This window comes from Microcaecilia unicolor, chromosome 9, assembly GCF_901765095.1.
Source record: "Microcaecilia unicolor chromosome 9, aMicUni1.1, whole genome shotgun sequence".
In the NCBI taxonomy this organism is placed as follows: domain Eukaryota; kingdom Metazoa; phylum Chordata; class Amphibia; order Gymnophiona; family Siphonopidae; genus Microcaecilia; species Microcaecilia unicolor.
The window spans coordinates 192590348-192608385 of record NC_044039.1 but is presented as its reverse complement, the minus strand read 5'-3'; the positions used below and the strand labels follow the sequence as shown (position 1 = coordinate 192608385).

The following is an 18038-nucleotide window of genomic DNA, read 5'->3' as shown; positions in this document are numbered from 1 at the left end:
GATCTGGCTACTTACTTCAACGAGAAAATTATAAAATTACGATCCACCACCGATTATGAAAATTTTATTAACTGTTTGGACCCAGCCAATGACGAATACCCAGCAGACCAAATCTGGACAAACTTCAATCTTCTGGTGGAGGAAACAGTCACCCAAATGATCAACAAATTCGCCAAATCCCATTGCAAACTGGACTCGTGCCCTAGTTATCTAATAAAATTTGCCCCTCAACGTTTCATAACAGATCTCACCTCCTACCTAAATTTCATGCTTCAACATGGATTCTTCCCTATGGATAAAGGAAATACACTACTCACTCCTGTACCTAAAGACCCTATGGATAAAGGAAATATACTAAAGACCTTAAGAAAAAATTAAATGATATAATTACCGCCCGGTTGCATCCATCCCTCTTATAGTTAAGTTAATGGAAAGTTTAGTCACTAAACAACTTACCGATTACTTAAACAACTTTTCAATATTACATGCATCTCATCAGGATTCCAATCCAGTCACAGCACTGAAAAACAGTGCTAACACTTAACTAAATTTAAACAAATAATTGCAGAGGGCAACTATGTTCTCCTTTTACAATTTGACATGTCCAATGCGTTTGACATGGTCGACCATAATATTCTATTGAACATCCTAGAATATTTTGGTATTGGAGGTAACATACTGAAATGGATTAATGGCTTCCTAACCGCAAGAACATATCAAGTGATTTCGAAGTCGATTACATCACCACCATGGAAACCTAAATGTGGAGTGCCTCAGGGATCACCGCTTTCTCCATCTCTTCAATTTAATGATGACTCCACTGGCCAAATCATTATCAGACCAAGGCCTCAACCCATACATCTATGCAGACGATGTTACGATCTACATCCCATTTAAAAATGATCTCACTGAAATCTCAAACAAAATCAATCTCAGCTTCCAAATAATGACCTTATGGGCAGATGCATTCCAACTGAAGCTAAATGCAGAGAAGACAACGTATTATCCTCTTTTCATCGCAATATAACAAGATCCATCATACCAACATAAATACCCCAAATTATACTCTTCCTGTTTTGGACACCTTGAAACTTCTGGGAGTCACTATTGATCGAAATCTCACACTAGATTGTCATGTGAAAAATGTAACAAAGAAAATGTTCCACGCAATGTGGAAACTCAAAAGGATAAAACCTTTCTTCCCGAGGGAGGTATTCCGAAGTTTGGTGCAGTCTATGGAGTTGAGCCAATTGGATAATTGCAATTCCATCTATGCCGGATGCAAAGCACAAATTATTAAGAAACTCCAAACAGCCCAGCATACGGCAGCCAGACTCACGTTTGGAAAAGTGAAATACAAAAGAGCCAAACCCCTCAGAGAAACATTACACTGGCTCCCATTAAAAAACCGAATTACATTCAAAACCTGTACCCTAGTTCATAAAATTGTCCATGGTGAGGCTCCGGTTTATATGTTAGACCTCATAGACCTACCAGCAAGGAACAAAAAAATCACGCACATTCTTGAATCTCCATTACCCCAACTGCAAAGGCCTCAAATATAAATCAATTCATGCATCTAGCTTCTCCTATATCTGCACGCAACTTTGGAATGCATTACCAAGTGCCATTAAAGCAACGCACAATTTGGTAGCCTTCTGGAAACTATTAAAGACTAACCTAACCTGTTCAAAGAGACTTATTTGGACCCATCTCAATGAACTATCACCACAACTTTACGCAAGCTAACATTGAAATTTTTGTTTACTGTAATCTCATTGATATTACTGAATGTTATACTTGATCCTTGTTCTCAAATATCTGAAATGAATGTATATCTATTCATTTCTAATTTCTACTACATTTTCTGTACCTTAAACACAATAATATTCTGTATTTCTCATTCCGATAATGATGATCGCCATTGCGGCATGATGTAAGCCACATTGAGCCTGCAAAGAGGTGGGAAAATGTGGGATACAAATGCAGCAAATAAAAGTAACCAGGGTTGAGCTATTTTAAGTCATTTGGGGCTGGAAGTGACAAGGCAGCATAGAGTACAGTATTCAGTTTCTATGGAACAATTTCTGCTTGCCTGGAGGATAGAGGACATACCACATAATACAAATGATCCATGCTCCAAAAGCTGTCATATATTTTCCAGGAAATAGACAAAAACTGATACGTATTATTCTGAAGTCTTCCCCACCCCTTTGTTACATTTTATAAGTCCAGCTACTATAGCCTGAAGCTTAGTGGCTGTACTTTGCCAATCACATGGTACCAGACTGAGGCAACAGCTAAAACATTGTACTTCTCAGCACTGACAACTGAAAATGCTGAAGACAAAAACAGACGTTCACAGAAGGAATCAAGTCATGTAACCTTTATTTCTCAACTCACATCTTTACCATACATGCAAATATGGAAGTCACAGGCTTAACAGATTTTAGTGACTACAGTAGAAACTGTTAAAACCTTTAAATGTTACTGTAGTAAAGATAGTTTTAAGAGCCCTGACTACCATGCACATGCATGCTACTTGGTACAGCTTATGCCAGACAAGAGATTTCAGAAGCTTAATAAGCCAGTAGTGTTGACTACTAGCAATATTACCGTTCAACTCCTGCATATCTGAAGCTTCCTTGTCAATTACAGTATTTACAAACAGCTGATTTAACAAAAACCTCACCTTAACATTTAAAAAAGGGGAAGGTATAATGTAACAAAAATAAACTTTAAACATTAAGATAAACCACTTTTCATGATATACAAATCCCCAGCCTATTCAGATTAAGCTGAAGTGTTAACTGTACAGTGACTACACTAGTCTACTTCTTCCATTCGTGATGTGTCATCATCCCCTTCAAGTGGTGGCATGTCTTCTGTTGCAGCAGGACTCGACTCTTCTGTAGCACCCTCATCTTCATCAATGCCTATTTGATTGGGGGTGGGGGAGAGAAAGAAAAAAGTTAAACTTTATTCATACATTGGAATCTCTTTTGTATCAATACATTTGATCAGTTCAAATTACTTCAAATTGCAGAGTTACAAAAATGATCTTTAGTTCCTAGCCTCTTCCCCCCTCAGTTTTACATACCAAGACCAAGTTTTATCATCCTATAGATGCGGTTGGCATGTGTCTGTGGATCCTCCAAACTGAAGCCTGATGACAGGAGTGCTGTTTCATAGAGCAAGATGACTAGATCTTTCACAGACTTGTCATTCTTGTCTGCCTCTGCTTTTTGTCTTAGTGTTTCGACAATAGAATGGTCAGGGTTTATCTCAAGATGTTTCTTTGCTGCCATGTAACCCATTGTAGAATTATCTCTAAGTGCTTGAGCTTTCATTATTCTTTCCATATTTGCAGTCCAACCGTAAGTGCTTGTTACAATACAACATGGGGAAGTCACCAAGCGATTGGAGACAACAACCTGTAATCAAATAAATGCCTTATTACATCATGACCTTCCACAGATGAAAGCACAGAACCAGCACAGCAAGACATATTACATTCTAGTAGCAGACAGATACCCTGGGGTCAGGAGAAAACCAGGCAAATGAACAAAGGAGCAAGCATTTGTTTGGCAGCCATGATGCTTTACTGAAAGCAAGTGACATGGCCACATTTCAGGAAATGCCTGCACAAAGATACAGGTTTTGTTTTGAGATAGTAACTGGGTAATGTCACGGTTGTGCCCATGTTTCATGCTCCCCTTCCTCTCGCCACCTGGTGGCCAGACCTGGTGGCTGCAATGAACTGTCTGGTTATTGTCACCCGTTCCAAATTTCAGGCTAGTCCGGTCCGGATCTTCCAGACTGCCAGACTTCCTCTGTTTGAACCTGCACAGCCCCCGTAGTTGCTTAGTGATTGCTGTGCTTATTAGTCAGTTGGAAATTCTCTGAATTTGCATCGCCTAAGGCCCTGAGGTTTGTTGGGATGCTGTTTGCACTTCTGCTCAGTCTGGTTTCTGATTCTTGTCTGTTTTAGTTAGTCTGTGGGTAGTTAGATTAGGTGGTTTGTTTGCTAGTCTTGTCTCTGGGTTTAGTTTTGTGTTTAGTCTGTGTGTCCTGGTGGCTGCTCTGCAGCAGTTCTGTGTCTTGTTATTCAGTGTTTTGTTCCGTTTTAGTGGCTGCTTGCAGCTTCCTGTCTTGTCCTTTAGCTTATCCCTTCCTTGCCCTGCGGTCCATGTTTATTTCCTTTCCCCTCTGACCCTCAGTCCCTGTGCAGCCCTGTCCTATGTCCTGCCGGCCACTTGCAGCCAGGGGCTCAACTCTTGGTGAAAGGTGGCCATGTGCAGGTGAAGTCTCACTGTTTGCCAGAGTTCTGCCTTGCCTCTGGTGTGGGGTGGTTTTGCCTGCTGCTGCCACTCCTCAGCAGCGGCCCAAGGGCTCCAAAACCCAGTTCCTGCTTGGAAAACGTGACAGGTAAGTAGCATTTTAGTATCTAAACACCGACATCAGCTTCCTGACTGGTGGTGTCTGTTGGTGGTTGCTTTGCCTCTATGCCCTGCCTAGCCATTACATGTATAGATCAGAAGGACTAGAGGACATGCAATGAAGTTACAGACGCTTTTAGTAGTATTATTCACTCAAGAAGTTCTGGGAACTTGTTGCCAGAGGATGTGGTAACAGCAGTCAGTGTGCATGGGTTAAAAAAAAAGTTTATGGAGAAGTCCACTGTCTGCTAATGAGATAGACATGGGGAAGCCACTAACCCTGGGATTGGTAACATGAACTGCTGCTACTATCTGGGTTTCTGCCAGGTACTTGGCATGGATTGGCCACTAATAAAGAGACAGGATACTGAGCTATATGACCCACTGGTCTGACCCAGATGGCTTTTATGATGGAGAACTCATGCAAGGGAAGTTAAGGCATTTCCACTACTAGCTACTTAATGCACATATGCTTCCGTGACAAACAGCCTTGTATACACACTGCCCCATGGTCAGAACCACTGTGTCTTATACTGTACTAGTCCATAATGCAGTAGCTGATATCCACTATTTAGTTAGCAGTGTGAAGTTTTAAGGCATGTACAATACCTTTTCAACTTTCTTTTCCAATATGTCCTTCATGATCTTGCATAGATTTTCAAACTTGGCTTTTTTCTCCTCCTGTTTTTTCTTCTCATCTTCATCTTCTGGAAGCTCTAATCCTTCTTTAGTCACAGACACCAGTGTTTTGCCCTCAAATTCTTTTAGCTGCTGCACACAATATTCATCAATGGGTTCTATCATATAGATAACCTCTAAGCCATGCTTCCGGAGTTGCTCCACAAATGCAGAGTGAGCCACTTGCTCTTTAGTTTCACCTGAAAGAGACACAATCTTTGCTCAGGAAAAGCGAATGATACATACCTGTAGCAGGTGTTCTCCGAGGACAGCAGGCTGCTTGTTCTCACGACTGGGTTGACGTCCACGGCAGCCCCCACCAACCGGAAGAAAACTTCGCAGGCGGTCCCACACGCAGGGCACGCCCACCGCGCATGCACGGCCGTCTTCCCGCCCATGCGCGACTGTGCCCGCTCAGTTGAATGACAAGCAAAGGAATGAGGAAAAACACAACTCCAAAGGGGAGGAGGGAGGGTAGGTGAGAACAATCAGCCTGCTGTCCTCGGAGAACACCTGCTACAGGTATGTATCATTCGCTTTCTCCGAGGACAAGCAGGCTGCTTCTCACGACTGGGGTATCCCTAGCTCTCAGGCTCACTCAAAACAAGAACCCAGGTCAATTGAACCTCACAACGGCGAGGGTATAACAAATTGACCTACGAAGAACAACTAACAGAGTGCAGCCTGACCAGAATAAAATCGGGTCCTGGAGGGTGGAGTTGGATTCAAACCCCAAACAGATTCTGCAGCACCGACTGTCGCGTCGGGTATCCTGCTGGAGGCAGTAATGTGATGTGAATGTGTGGACAGATGACCACGTCGCAGCTTTGCAAATCTCTTCAATAGTGGCTGACTTCAAGTGGGCCACTGACGCTGCCATGGCTCTAACACTATGAGCCGTGACATGACCCTCAAGAGTCAGCCCAGCCTGGGCGTAAGTGAAGGAAATGCAATCTGCTAGCCAATTGGAGATGGTGCGTTTCCCGACAGCGACCCCCTTCCCTATTGGGGTCGAAAGAAATAAACAATTGGGCGGACTGTCTGTGGGGCTGTGCCCGCTCCAGATAGAAGGCCAACGCTCGCTTGCAGTCCAATGTGTGCAACTGACGTTCAGCAGGGCGGGTATGTGGTCTGGGAAAGAATGTTGGCAAGACAATTGACTGGTTAAGATGGAACTCCGACACCACCTTTAGCAGGAACTTAGGGTGAGTGCGGAGTACTACCCTGTTATGATGAAATTTGGTATAAGGAGCATGAGCTACCGGGGCTTGAAGCTCACTGACTCTACGAGCTGAAGTAACTGCCACCAAGAAAATGACCTTCCAGGTCAAGTACTTCAGATGGCATGAATTCAGTGGCTCAAAAGGAGGTTTCATCAGCTGGGTGAGGACGACGTTGAGATCCCATGACACTGCAGGAGGCTTGACAGGGGGCCTTGACAAAAGCAAACCTCTCATGAATCGAACGACTAAAGGCTCTCCAGAGATGGCTTTACCCTCTACACGATGAAGGTAAGCACTAATCGCACTAAGGTGATGCCTGAGTTGGTCTTGAGGCCAGACTCTGATAAGTGCAGAAGGTATTCAAGCAGGTTCTGTGCAGGACAAGAACGAGGTTCTAGGGCCTTGCTCTCACACCAAATGACAAACCTCCTCCACTTAAAGTAACTCTTTTTAGTGGAATCCTTTCTAGAGGCAAGCAAGATGCGGGAGACACTTCAGACAGACCCAACGAAGCAAAGTCTACGCCCTCAACATCCAGGCCGTGAGAGCCAGAGCCTGAAGGTTGGGGGTGCAGAAGCGCTCCGTCGTTCTGCGAAATGAGAGTCGGAAAACACTCCAATCTCCACAGTTCTTCGGAGGACAACTCCAGAAGTAGAGGGAACCAGATCTGAGGGGGCCAAAAAGGCCTTATCAGAATCATGGTGCCGTGGTCTTGCTTGAGCTTCAGTAAGGTCTTCCCCACCAAAGGTATGGGAGGATAAGCATACAGGAGGCCGATCCCTCAATGGAGGAGAAAGACATCCGACGCCAGTCTGCCGTGTGCCTGTAGTCTGGAACAGAACAGAGGCAGCTTGTGGTTGGTCTGAGAGGCGAAAAGGTCCACCGAGTGCCCCACTCTCGGAAGATCTTGCGTACCACTCTGGAATGGAGCGACCACTTGTGCGGTTTCATGACTCTGCTCAGTCTGTCGGCCAGACTGTTTACGCCTGCCAGGTATGTGGCTTAGAGAAGCAAGCCGAACTGGCAAGCCCAACGCCACATCCCGACGGCTTCCTGACACAGGAGTGAGATCCGGTGCCCCCCTGCTTGTTGATGTAATACATTGCAACTTGATTGTCTGTCCGAATTTGGATGATTTGGTAGGACAGCCGATCTCTGAAGGCCTTCAGCGCGTTCCAGACCGCTCGGAGCTCCAGGAGGTTGATCTGAAGATCTTGTTCCTGGAGGGACCACAGTCCCTGGGTGTGGAGTCCATCGACATGAGCTCCCCACCCCAGGCGAGATGCATCCGTCGTCAGCACTTTCATAGGCTGCGGAATTTGGAATGGACATCCCAGGGTCAAATTGGTCCACCAGTGCAGCGAATTGCGGCAACTGATGGACAGGCGGATGACATCTTCTAGATTCCTGGTAGCTTGACACCACTGGGAAGCTAGGGTCCATTGAGCAGGTCTCAAGTGAAGGCGAGCCATGGGAGTCACATGAACCGTGGAGGCCATATGACCCAGGAGTCTCAACATCTGCCGAGCTATGACCTGCTGAGACGCTCTAGTCTGAGAGGCAAGGGATAGAAGGTTCTGCGCCCTTGCTTCGGGAAGAAAGGCCTGAGCCATCTGAGAATTCAGCAGCGCTCCTATGAATTCCAGAGATTGGACTGGATGGAGATGGGACTTCAGGTAATTTATCACAAACCCCAGCAGCTCCAGAAGGTGGATAGTGCACTGCATGGACCGAAGAGCTCCTGCCTCTGAGGTGCTCTTCACCAGCCAATTGTCGAGATACGGGAACACGTGCACTCCCAGCTTGCGTAGATACGCCGCAACCACCACGAGACACTTCGTGAACACCCGTGGTGCAGAGGCGAGCCCAAAGGGCAGTACACAATACTGAAAGTGCCGTGTCCCCAGACGGAATCGGAGATACTGTCTGTGAGCTGGCAGTATCGGGATGTGAGTGTAAGCGTCCCTTAAATCCAGGGAACATAGCCAATCATCTTTCTGAATCATAGGTAGAAGGGTGCCCAAGGAAAGCATCCTGAACTTCTCTTTGACCAGGTATTTGTTCAGGCCTCTCAGATCTAGGATGGGGCGCATTCCCCGTTTTCTTTTCCACAAGAAAGTACCTGGAATAGAATCCCTGCCCTTCCTGCCCGGGTGGCACGGGCTCGACCGCATTGGCGCTGAGAAGGGCGGAGAGTTCCTCTGCAAGTACCTGCCTGTGATGGGAGCTGAAGGATTGGGCTCCCGGTGGGCAATTTGGTGGAGTGGAGGCCAAATTCAGGGTGTATCCGCACCGCACTATTTGGAGAACCCACTGGTCGGAGGTTATCAGAGGCCACCTTTGGTGAAAAACTTTCAACCTCCCTCCGACCGGCAGGTCGTCCGGTATGGACACTTTGATGGCGACTATGTTCCCATGGATCCAGTCAAAAGCCCATCCCCAGCTTTTGCTGTGGAGGCGCAGGGGGCTGCTTAGGCGCACGCTGTTGATGGGAACGAGCGTGCTGGGACTATCCCTGTGCCTAAGGAGGCCTTCGGGCCGGCTGGGTGTACCTACGCTTGTTGTAGGCGTAGGGAGCAGCCTGCCGGGCCCGGGAAAAACGTCCACCTGCAGAGGTGGATGCTGAAGGCGCCCGGTGGGAGAGTTTGTCGAGAGCGGTTTCCCGCTGGTGTACTTAGTCCACTAACTGCTCGACCTTCTCGTCGAAAATGTTATCCCCCCGGGCAAGGGACATCCGCCAGTCGCTGCTGGGTGCGGTTGTCCAGGTCAGAGGCACGCAGCCAGGAGAGTCTGCGCATCACTATACCTTGGGCCGCAGCTCGAGATGCCACATCACAGGTGTCATAGATACCCCTGGACAGGAACTTTCTGCACGCCTTCAGCTGCCTGACCACCTCCTGAAAAGACCTGGACTGCTCCGGAGGGAGCTTGTCGACCAGGTCCACCAGTTGCTTCACGTTGTTCCGCATGTGAATGCTCGTGTAGAGCTGGTATGACTGGATGCGGGTCACGAGCATGGAAGATTAGTAGGCCTTCCTCCCGAACGAGTCCAGAGTGCGAGACTCCCGCCCAGGGGGCGCCGAGGCGGTATCCCTGGAACTCCGTGCTCTCTTTAGAGCAGAGTCCACGACTGCCGAGTCATGAGGCAATTGAGGCCGCATCAACTCTGGGTCTGAGTGGATCCTGTATTGGGACTCCGCTTTCTTGGGGATGGTGGAGTTAGATAATGGCTTCAGCCGTTCTGAAGCAGTGTCTCTTTGAGGACGTTGTGCAACGGCACCGTGGAAGACTCTCTAGGTGGTGATGGATAGTCGAGGACCTCGAGCATCTCAGCCCTTGGCTCATCCACAGTGACCACGGGAAAGGGAATGCAAATAGACATATCCCTGACTGAGGCAAATGAGAAGCTCTCAGGGGGCGAGAGCTTCCTCTCCGGTGATGGAGTGGGGTCAGAGGGAAGGCCAACAGACTCCTCTGAGGAGAAATATCTGGGGTCCTCCTCCTCCCCCCGCTGCGCCTCTTCCTTGGTGTCGGACATGAGCTCTTGCAGCTCAGACCTCAACCGGGCCCGTCTCGACTGCGAGGAACTACGTCCTCGGTGATGGCGTCGAGCGGTGGACTCCCGCGCCGGCGGGGATGAAGCTCCTTCCATCGAAGGCGGGGACTCCACCTGCGTGGCGGTCGACAGGTGCCGCAAGCGGCGTCGGAGGCCTCGGCATCGGGCTAGAGCACACCGGCGCCGGGGGCACAAGCACCCCCCGGTGCCGGCAGAGCCTGGCGCATCAGCCCTTCCAGAATCCCCGGAAGGATGGCTTGGAGGCACTCGTCCAGGCCCGCTGTCGGGAAAGGAAGGGGGGCCGGTGTGGGTGTCGAAAGTTGCTCGGGTCCAGGAGACGGTACCGAAGCACCAGCGGACTGACGCAGCGACACCTCTTCGACCGAGGGGGAGCGCTCCTCCCGGCACTGCCGCTTCCTGGGCGTCGAGTCCTCCCTCGAGGTGCCGGAGCTGGCAGTCCCGTGCGCCGTGGGCGACAGATGACAGTGCTTCTTGGCTTTCTTTCGATGCCCGTCATCGGTGCTCGGTGGCAGAGACGAAGAGAAGGTAGAACCCCTCCTCGGCCTCGAGGAATCGGATCCGACAGGGTTTGGTCCCGATGGCCCTGGGTAGAGGGAGTGGCCGGGGCCCACTGCCCGCGAGGCCGCTCACCCCCGCTGTCACCGGCAGGCCGGTGAGCCAACGGTACCTGTACTCCTGGGGTCGGTGCCAGAGTCGGCGCCGATTTCGTCGTCATCGGTACCAGTACCGAAGATGCGGCTGTCGACACCGATGGCGTCAAAGTCTACGTCGAACAGCCGGCGCAAGTTTCAAAAAGACGGTCCCGAAGAACTTGCCTCGCCACCTGTGTCCGCTTCCTTAAGCCGAGACGCAAGGTGCACGTCTTGGTATTATGCTCCGGCCCGAGGCACTGGAGGCACCAAGCGTGGGTATCGGTTTGCGAGATCTGCTGGCCGCACCGACCACACTTCTTGAATCCACTCGGGACCTTCGAGGACATCGACGAAAAAAATCGCGTCGGCGAAGTCAAAGTCGATGGTGGCGGTGAAAAGGCACACCCGAAAAAGAAAACGACCGCGCGGCCACAACCACGCGCCCTCGCAGCTAAGAACGACGAGGACACTTTCCCTTTTTTTTTTTTTAAACAATTGAAAAAAGAAATATGCGAACACGTACGCAAAGAAAAATCGCGGCTAGGCCACGATCCAGTTTCCGGGGCTGACAGAGAGAGAGAGAGAGACAATAACGCGTCTCTCTCCAGATCGGAATAGAAAAAACTGAGCGGGAACGGTCGCGCAAGGGCGGGAAGAAGGCCGCGCATGCGCGGTGCGCGTGCCCTGCGTGCGGGACCGCCCGCGAAGTTTTCTTCCGGTTGGTGGGAGCTGCCGTGGACATCAACCCAGTCGTGAGAACAAGCAGGCTGCTTGTCCTCGGAGAAAGGATTTTATGTTTAAGGCAATTCTGCATTATCTATTGGATGAGTGTTTTAGGCAGAAAAGCAACATACTTTCAAGATGTTAAAATTGGTTCTACCATGTATAAGGATCTAGCTAATTACAAACCTAAAAGCCTTATGTACAAAAAAGCCATGGAAGTGGCAAGAGTTTAATATGCACGTCTTAAGCCACCACCCCCACTTCATCCGGGTTCCTGCACTGTACAGTCATGCACAAAACCTGTGTAAGAGTTCAGATTCTTGCAGTATTATTTCATGCCTGTGCTCACCTCCCAACACCAACCAAGATTATTGCTATCCTCTCAAACACTGTCCCAGTTGTCAGCCTCTACAAGGCACATATGTATGATGTGCAATGCTATTCCTGCTCTTGACCCTTACTGGTTACCATTTTTATGCATATTTAACATGCAGCATAAGCACTCCATCAATATTTGTATTCTAAAAGGCACCATTTCTACAAATTTCCCAAGTCTTGACTACATTTAAACCTACCAGTGATATAATAAATGTGTTTCTGGTTTTCCTTCATACGTGTGCAATAGTCTTTCAGCGATACCATTTCTTCACCAGATGCAGAAGTATAATATCTTAACAACTCGGAAAGTTTCTTTCTGTTCTGCGAGTCTTCATGGATACCAAGCTAAAACAGAAACAGAGTTATTACATACCTTGGCTCAACCACACTAACCTAACTTTTACACTTAAGGCGGGGGGGGGGGGGGGGGGGGGGGGGGGGGGGGGGGAGGGGGGGGGAGTCATGAACGCAGAATATCCGTTACAACACAAACCACTTTACAGGGCAAAGTGGGTGGGCCGTTTTTGGTCTTGCTATTAGTCATTGAACGACCTTAATATTTTTAGAAAATTGTTCATAAAACTTCTTATAGTTTTCTTTGTCTTCTGCCAATTCTGTGAAAAGTTCTAAGCATTTCTTGACCAAGTTCTTCCTGATAACTTTTAAGATCTTGCTTTGCTGCAGCATTTCACGGGAAATGTTAAGCGGCAAATCCTCAGAATCCACCACACCTCTGATAAAGTCTGTAACACAATATTTTTAGAGCCTTTATTTAGTAGCCAGGTTTACTGTAGCTTGTAAAAAATATATATATATAAAACTTCTACTTACTCAAATATTCTGGTATAAGCTCCTCACAGTTGTCCATAATAAACACTCTACGCACATACAATTTAATGTTATTCTTTTTCTTTCTGTTTTCAAACAAGTCAAATGGTGCACGTCGTGGGGCAAAGAGCAGGGCACGGAATTCCAGCTGGCCTTCTACAGAAAAATGCTAATAAAGAAGTTGATGTCAGATTGACTAAGGCTGTACTTTACCATTGTTTTGAGAATACATGCTTACATTTAAAGCTGAATTTCCCTATCATGTTAATAGCTACATGTTCCAGTGGGTCCAGTTAATCCACTGAGCAGCTTTACATGTTGATCAAACCACATTTAACAGGTTAGAATCCCTGATCCAAAAACGGTTTCCAATGTTTGGATAGCACTTGCAGTTAAGACTTGTGGGTTAATATTGTAAGCAGAAGCAGACAAAACTATTCTTTACCCTTCCTGACAAAAAAAAGCATTTGCTAAATGTGATCTACGGAATGAACATTAAAAACCTACCCTCTCAAGACAATTGTATAGCTAATGTATCAGTACCTGCTATCTGATATTGTTCATGGAACTGTATAATACAACTAATTTCTTTTCACTGAAACTAAGTCACACTGAACCAAAACGACTTTTTGGATAATGTGGGACACAAGACTGAATGAACAAACACTCTAGTGGGGCAACATTTTCTGTTAAGTGCGTCTTTAGATCACCAAGCCTATCAAATTAAACAATCTCTTTAAGTATTTAGTACTGTTCACTTACTTTCACTGCTAAATGGTCCTCCCAGTCATTAGTTAGGCTTTTGTAGAACTCTCCATATTCTTCATTAGTAATGTCATCTGGGTTTCTGGTCCAAATAGGTTTTGTTTTATTCAGTTCTTCCTGATCAATATATTTCTCCTTTATTTTCTTTTTCTTCTTTTTATCACCATCTTTCTTTTCATCCTCTTCTTCAGAGCCAACATCTTCAATCTCTGGCTTATCTTCTGCCTTTTCTTCCTCTTTCTTTTCCTCCTTTTCTTCTTCTGCTTCATCATCACTTACCTCTTTGTCACGTTCCTTTTCCACCTGTCAGGAAAATATTTTAGACAGCATCTAACCAGTTCTAGTAGCATTCAACAAGTGACAAAGCTTAGAGCTGTTTTATCATGAGAAGCAGGCAAGTCCTATAAGACCTTGTGTCACCTGTGCTCATCACCAGCTATAGGATGCAACTGAAATAGGCAACAGTTTTAAAAGCTTTACCCTTTTAGTTTCTACTACACAGAATATCAAATATAGCTTAATGCTGGCTGTTATGTAGCATAGTAACAACGCAGAAGTTATTGCAACTTTTGATTGGGGTGGGGGAGGAAAGGGGGTAGATAGATGCAGTCTTAGCTCCAATCCCAGTAGGACAGGAGACTATGTAAAGCTCCTACTGCTTTGACCCAATGTTAGCAATGCTGCCCGTCCTCCCAGAAAAAAAAAAAAAAAGGAGGAGTTACCCGCCTTTCTGCTAGTCCAATTTTTGTGCTTTCATGTTTCCCCTACTTACAAAAAGTGTTATTGGATAGCCAATGAACTGAGAATGTTTCTTCACAATTTCCTTGATGCGCCTTTCTTCCAGATATTCTGTTTGATCTTCTTTCAGATGCAGGATAACCTTTGTCCCCCGACCTAAAGGCTCACCTTAAGAGAACATAACCTTGCTTACTTTTCAAGTTACTGAAAACTGAATATGACTAACAGAAATGAGGAGCAAGTATTGCATGAACAGCTTTATCTCTTTGAAAATGTCATCCAGAATAAACTTAAATGAGACTATCTGCAATACTACTGTTTACAGAGCTGGATCAGTTTTGGTTGTAACTTGTTTGCCCTTACAAAAAAGCACACAGATCAGCCAAAAAAGTACCACTTTAAAAGATGGAGGCTCTGACGACTGCAGGATCCTCCATTTCCTCCGTATAGAATAAAAAAATAAAAATCCCATTTTCTATCAAGCTACCATTATATTTGAGTGATCATCATACAGAAGCACTTATCACTGCTATGTACCCATTATAGGTGTTCATGCCCTTGCAGGTATTAGCACATTTTCTACTATCAATTAGTCCACCTAATTAGTTAACACACCCTGCTACAGATTAGCCTCAAGTATAACTTTTGTACACCAAGTTTCATAGCAGTAGTACTTACTACTATCAATTCGGACAGTAAATGATCCTCCAGCTGAAGATTCCCAGGCATACTGCTCATCATCATTATGCTTTGTGATAACCGTTACCTTCTCAGCAACCAAATAGGCAGAATAGAAGCCAACACCAAACTGGCCTATCATAGATATATCAGCACCAGCCTGCAATGCTTCCATGAAGGCCTTGGTTCCAGACTTGGCAATAGTACCAAGATTGTTAATCAGATCAGCCTTTGTCATACCAATTCCAGTATCTATTATGGTCAGACAACGATCTTCCTTGTTGGGAATAAGGTCAATCTTCAGTTCTTTCCCAGAATCCAATTTGCTTGGATCTGTCAAACTTTCATATCTTATTTTATCAAGAGCCTGCAAACATCCAAAAACATCATATTAACTACAAAAAAAAAGAAACAGAAGTTGTAATAGTTTACTAGGAAAAACCCAACTTACATCAGATGAGTTGGAAATCAGCTCCCTCAAGAAAATTTCCTTGTTCGAGTAGAAGGTATTTATGATCAAAGACATTAACTGAGCAATTTCAGCCTGAAAGGCAAAAGTTTCCACATCTTCCTCCATTGTGGAATCTTCAGGTGCAGTCACTACTTCTTCTGGCATCTGTTGAAGAGAATCAATACATTAAAGAAATGTTAGTAGAAGAATACTCAAGTGAGTATTCACCTATATCTGGAGGCAGCACCCCTCCCACACACCCCGAGTGTCCACAGGTCTGTGTTATATCAACCTAAAACTAATGGAGAAATGGGAGTTCCTAATTTTATAGTTGTATTTTCAAGCTGCTTAGCTTTGCATTTTCTCCGAGTGGCTTTCTGGCTCCTCCAAGGCTTGGGTGTGCCTTGCGCAATCATGATTCAGAGAGACTCCAATCTGGGCTGTAATCTGGCTCCCAAAACCTGCTCTACTGAAGACACTCCTGAAGGGTCTTGAGTTTTACAAAACATAGGAGGTGAGGAGGTGGTAGTGGCAGGGGCTTTGCACTTTGGCCCAGATCTGGAGAGGGGGGAGTTTCTTCCTTACTCAGATCTGCAGGACAAAAGGGCTTTTAGACATACAATCAGTTCCAGTATTGGCAGCTGAGATATTTTATTGCTCAAAGGGCCTGTGGTTGAGTTGGGACTGGTGCAGACGTTTGGAGCATGCAGTATGTGTGTGTGTGTGTGGGGGGGGGGGGGGGGGGGGGGGAGGTGCTTAGGGGAGTATCACACATGGGAAACAGCTTTGGGGCAGAAAAGCTAAAATAACTTACCTGTAACAGGTATTCTTCAAGGACAGCACGCTTCATATTAACATGTGTGGGTAGACACTGATCCACGTCAAGTCCAGCATTTATGCCCAAATTAAAAAAAAAAATCTTTGTGAAGCACGAGCCACGCTCCACTGCGCATACATAAGTGCCCTCCTGCCCACCCATGGTTCCCTCAGTTTAATTTTAAAGCAAAAACAAGGAAAAAAAGACAACTCCCAAAGGGAGGTTGGTGGGATTGTGAGAATATGAAGCCTGCTGTTCTTGAAGAATACCTGCTACAGGTAATTATCTTCGCTTTCTCCAAGGACAAGCAGGCTCTAGCATCCAGGCTCACACCAAACAACAAAACAGTGGTCAATTAGGCCTTGCAACGGCGAGGACGCAACACAGATTAAACTTGAAATTATATCTGAATTAGTGCAGCCTGGAACAGAATAAAAATGGACCTAGGGAGGGTGGAGTTGGATTCCAGACCCCAAACATTCTGCAACACTGACTGCCCAAACCGACTCATGTCGGGTATCCAGCTCAAGGCACTAGTGAGATATGAATGTGTGGACTGAAGACCACATTGCAGCCTTGCAGATTTCCTCAATGGAGGCTGAGCTCGTGTGCTACCGACGCAGCCATGGCACGACCCTCTAAGGCTAGCCTGGGCATTATGTAAAGGAAATGCACCATTTCTAATTAGCTGGCAGATTGCATTTCCTGATGGCAACCCCCATCCTGTAGGGATCAAAACAAACAAAAAGCTGGGTGGAACGTCTGTGGGGTGGGGCCTTGTCCCCTCCATGTAGTAGGTCAATGCACTCTTGCAATCCAAGGTGTGCAAGCTGCTTTTGCCAGGATAGGCATGAAGTTGAGGAAAGAATGCTAGCAAGATAAAACGACTGGTTCAGATGTAACTCCACCACCACCTTTGGCAGGAACTTAGGGAGCGGGCAGAGGACTACTCTGTTGTGATGAAACTTAGTATAAAGGCGCATCCACTACCAAGGTCTGAAGCTCACTGACCCTATGAGCTGAAGTAACAGCCACCAAGAGAACAACCTTCCAGTTCAAGTACTTCAGATGGCAGGAATTCAGTAGCTCAAAAGAAGCTATCATCAGCTGGGTGAGAACGACATTGAGATCCCATGACATTGGTGGAGGTTTGACAGGGGGTTTTGACAAAAGCAAACCTCTCATGAAGTGAGCAACTAAAGGCTGCCCAGAGATGGGCTTACCTTCTACATGTTGATAAACACTAATTACATTAAGGTGAACCCTTACGGAGTTGGTCTCGAGACCCAACTCCGACAAGTGTAGAAGGTACTCAAGCAGGGTCTGTGTAGGACTAGAGGATATAGGGCCCTGCTGTCACACCCGATGGCAAACCTCCTCCATTTAAAAAGGATAACAACTTTTAGTGGAATCTTTCCTGGAAGCCAGAAAGACCCAAATACCTTCTGAAAGACTCAAGGACGCTAATTCTAAGCTCTCAACATCGGAGCTGTGAGAGCCGGAGACTGGAGGTTGGGATGTACCAGCGACCCCTCGTTCTGTGTGATAAGATAGAAAAACACTCCGATCTCCATGGTTCTTTGGAGAATAATTCCAGAAGAGGGAACCAAATCTGTTTTGGCCAGTATGGCGTAACCAAAATCATGGTTCCATGGTCTTGCTCGAGTTTCAAACCTTTTCTTTCTAGAAGTATCAGAGAATAAGCATATAGGAGACCTGCCCTCCAAATGAGGAAGGTATCCAACGCTAGTCTGTTGTGGGCTTGAAGCCTAGAACAGAACTGAGGGACCTTTGGTTGATCTGAGTGGCAAAAAGATCCACGGAGGGTGTGCCCCATGCTCAGAAGATCTTGCGGGCCATGCCCATGTGGATGAGACCACACGTGTGGTTGCATTATTCTGCTCAGTCTGTCGGCCAGACCATTGTTTATGCCCGCCAGATAAGTGGCTCAAAGGAATATGCCATGCAGGCAAGCCCAATGCCAACATTCAGACAGCTTCCCGACACAGAAGACGTGATCCGATGCCCCCCTGCTTGTTGATATAATACATTGCAAACTAATTGTCTGAACGAGAAACCTATCTCCGAAAGCCTTTAGGGCGTTACAGACC

The 18038-nt window shown here is 46.5% G+C and overlaps 1 protein-coding gene across 2 annotated transcripts in view; it reads right to left on the bottom strand.

The window, feature by feature from the left end:
• Positions 1-2364: 2364 nt before the first annotated feature.
• Positions 2365-18038, bottom strand: part of HSP90AA1 (heat shock protein 90 alpha family class A member 1) — a 39388-nt gene continuing 23714 nt past the window's right edge. For both annotated transcript variants that reach the window (XM_030213835.1, XM_030213836.1), the window contains exons 2-11: positions 15111-15275; positions 14660-15026; positions 14016-14149; positions 13241-13546; positions 12482-12647; positions 12203-12393; positions 11848-11995; positions 5049-5317; positions 3101-3434; positions 2365-2936 (exon numbers count right to left, since the gene is read on the bottom strand). In XM_030213835.1, coding sequence (XP_030069695.1) covers positions 2827-2936; positions 3101-3434; positions 5049-5317; positions 11848-11995; positions 12203-12393; positions 12482-12647; positions 13241-13546; positions 14016-14149; positions 14660-15026; positions 15111-15275 — 2190 coding nt within the window. In that variant the 3' untranslated portion in view covers positions 2365-2826. The remainder of the gene's footprint in view (positions 2937-3100; positions 3435-5048; positions 5318-11847; positions 11996-12202; positions 12394-12481; positions 12648-13240; positions 13547-14015; positions 14150-14659; positions 15027-15110; positions 15276-18038) is intronic.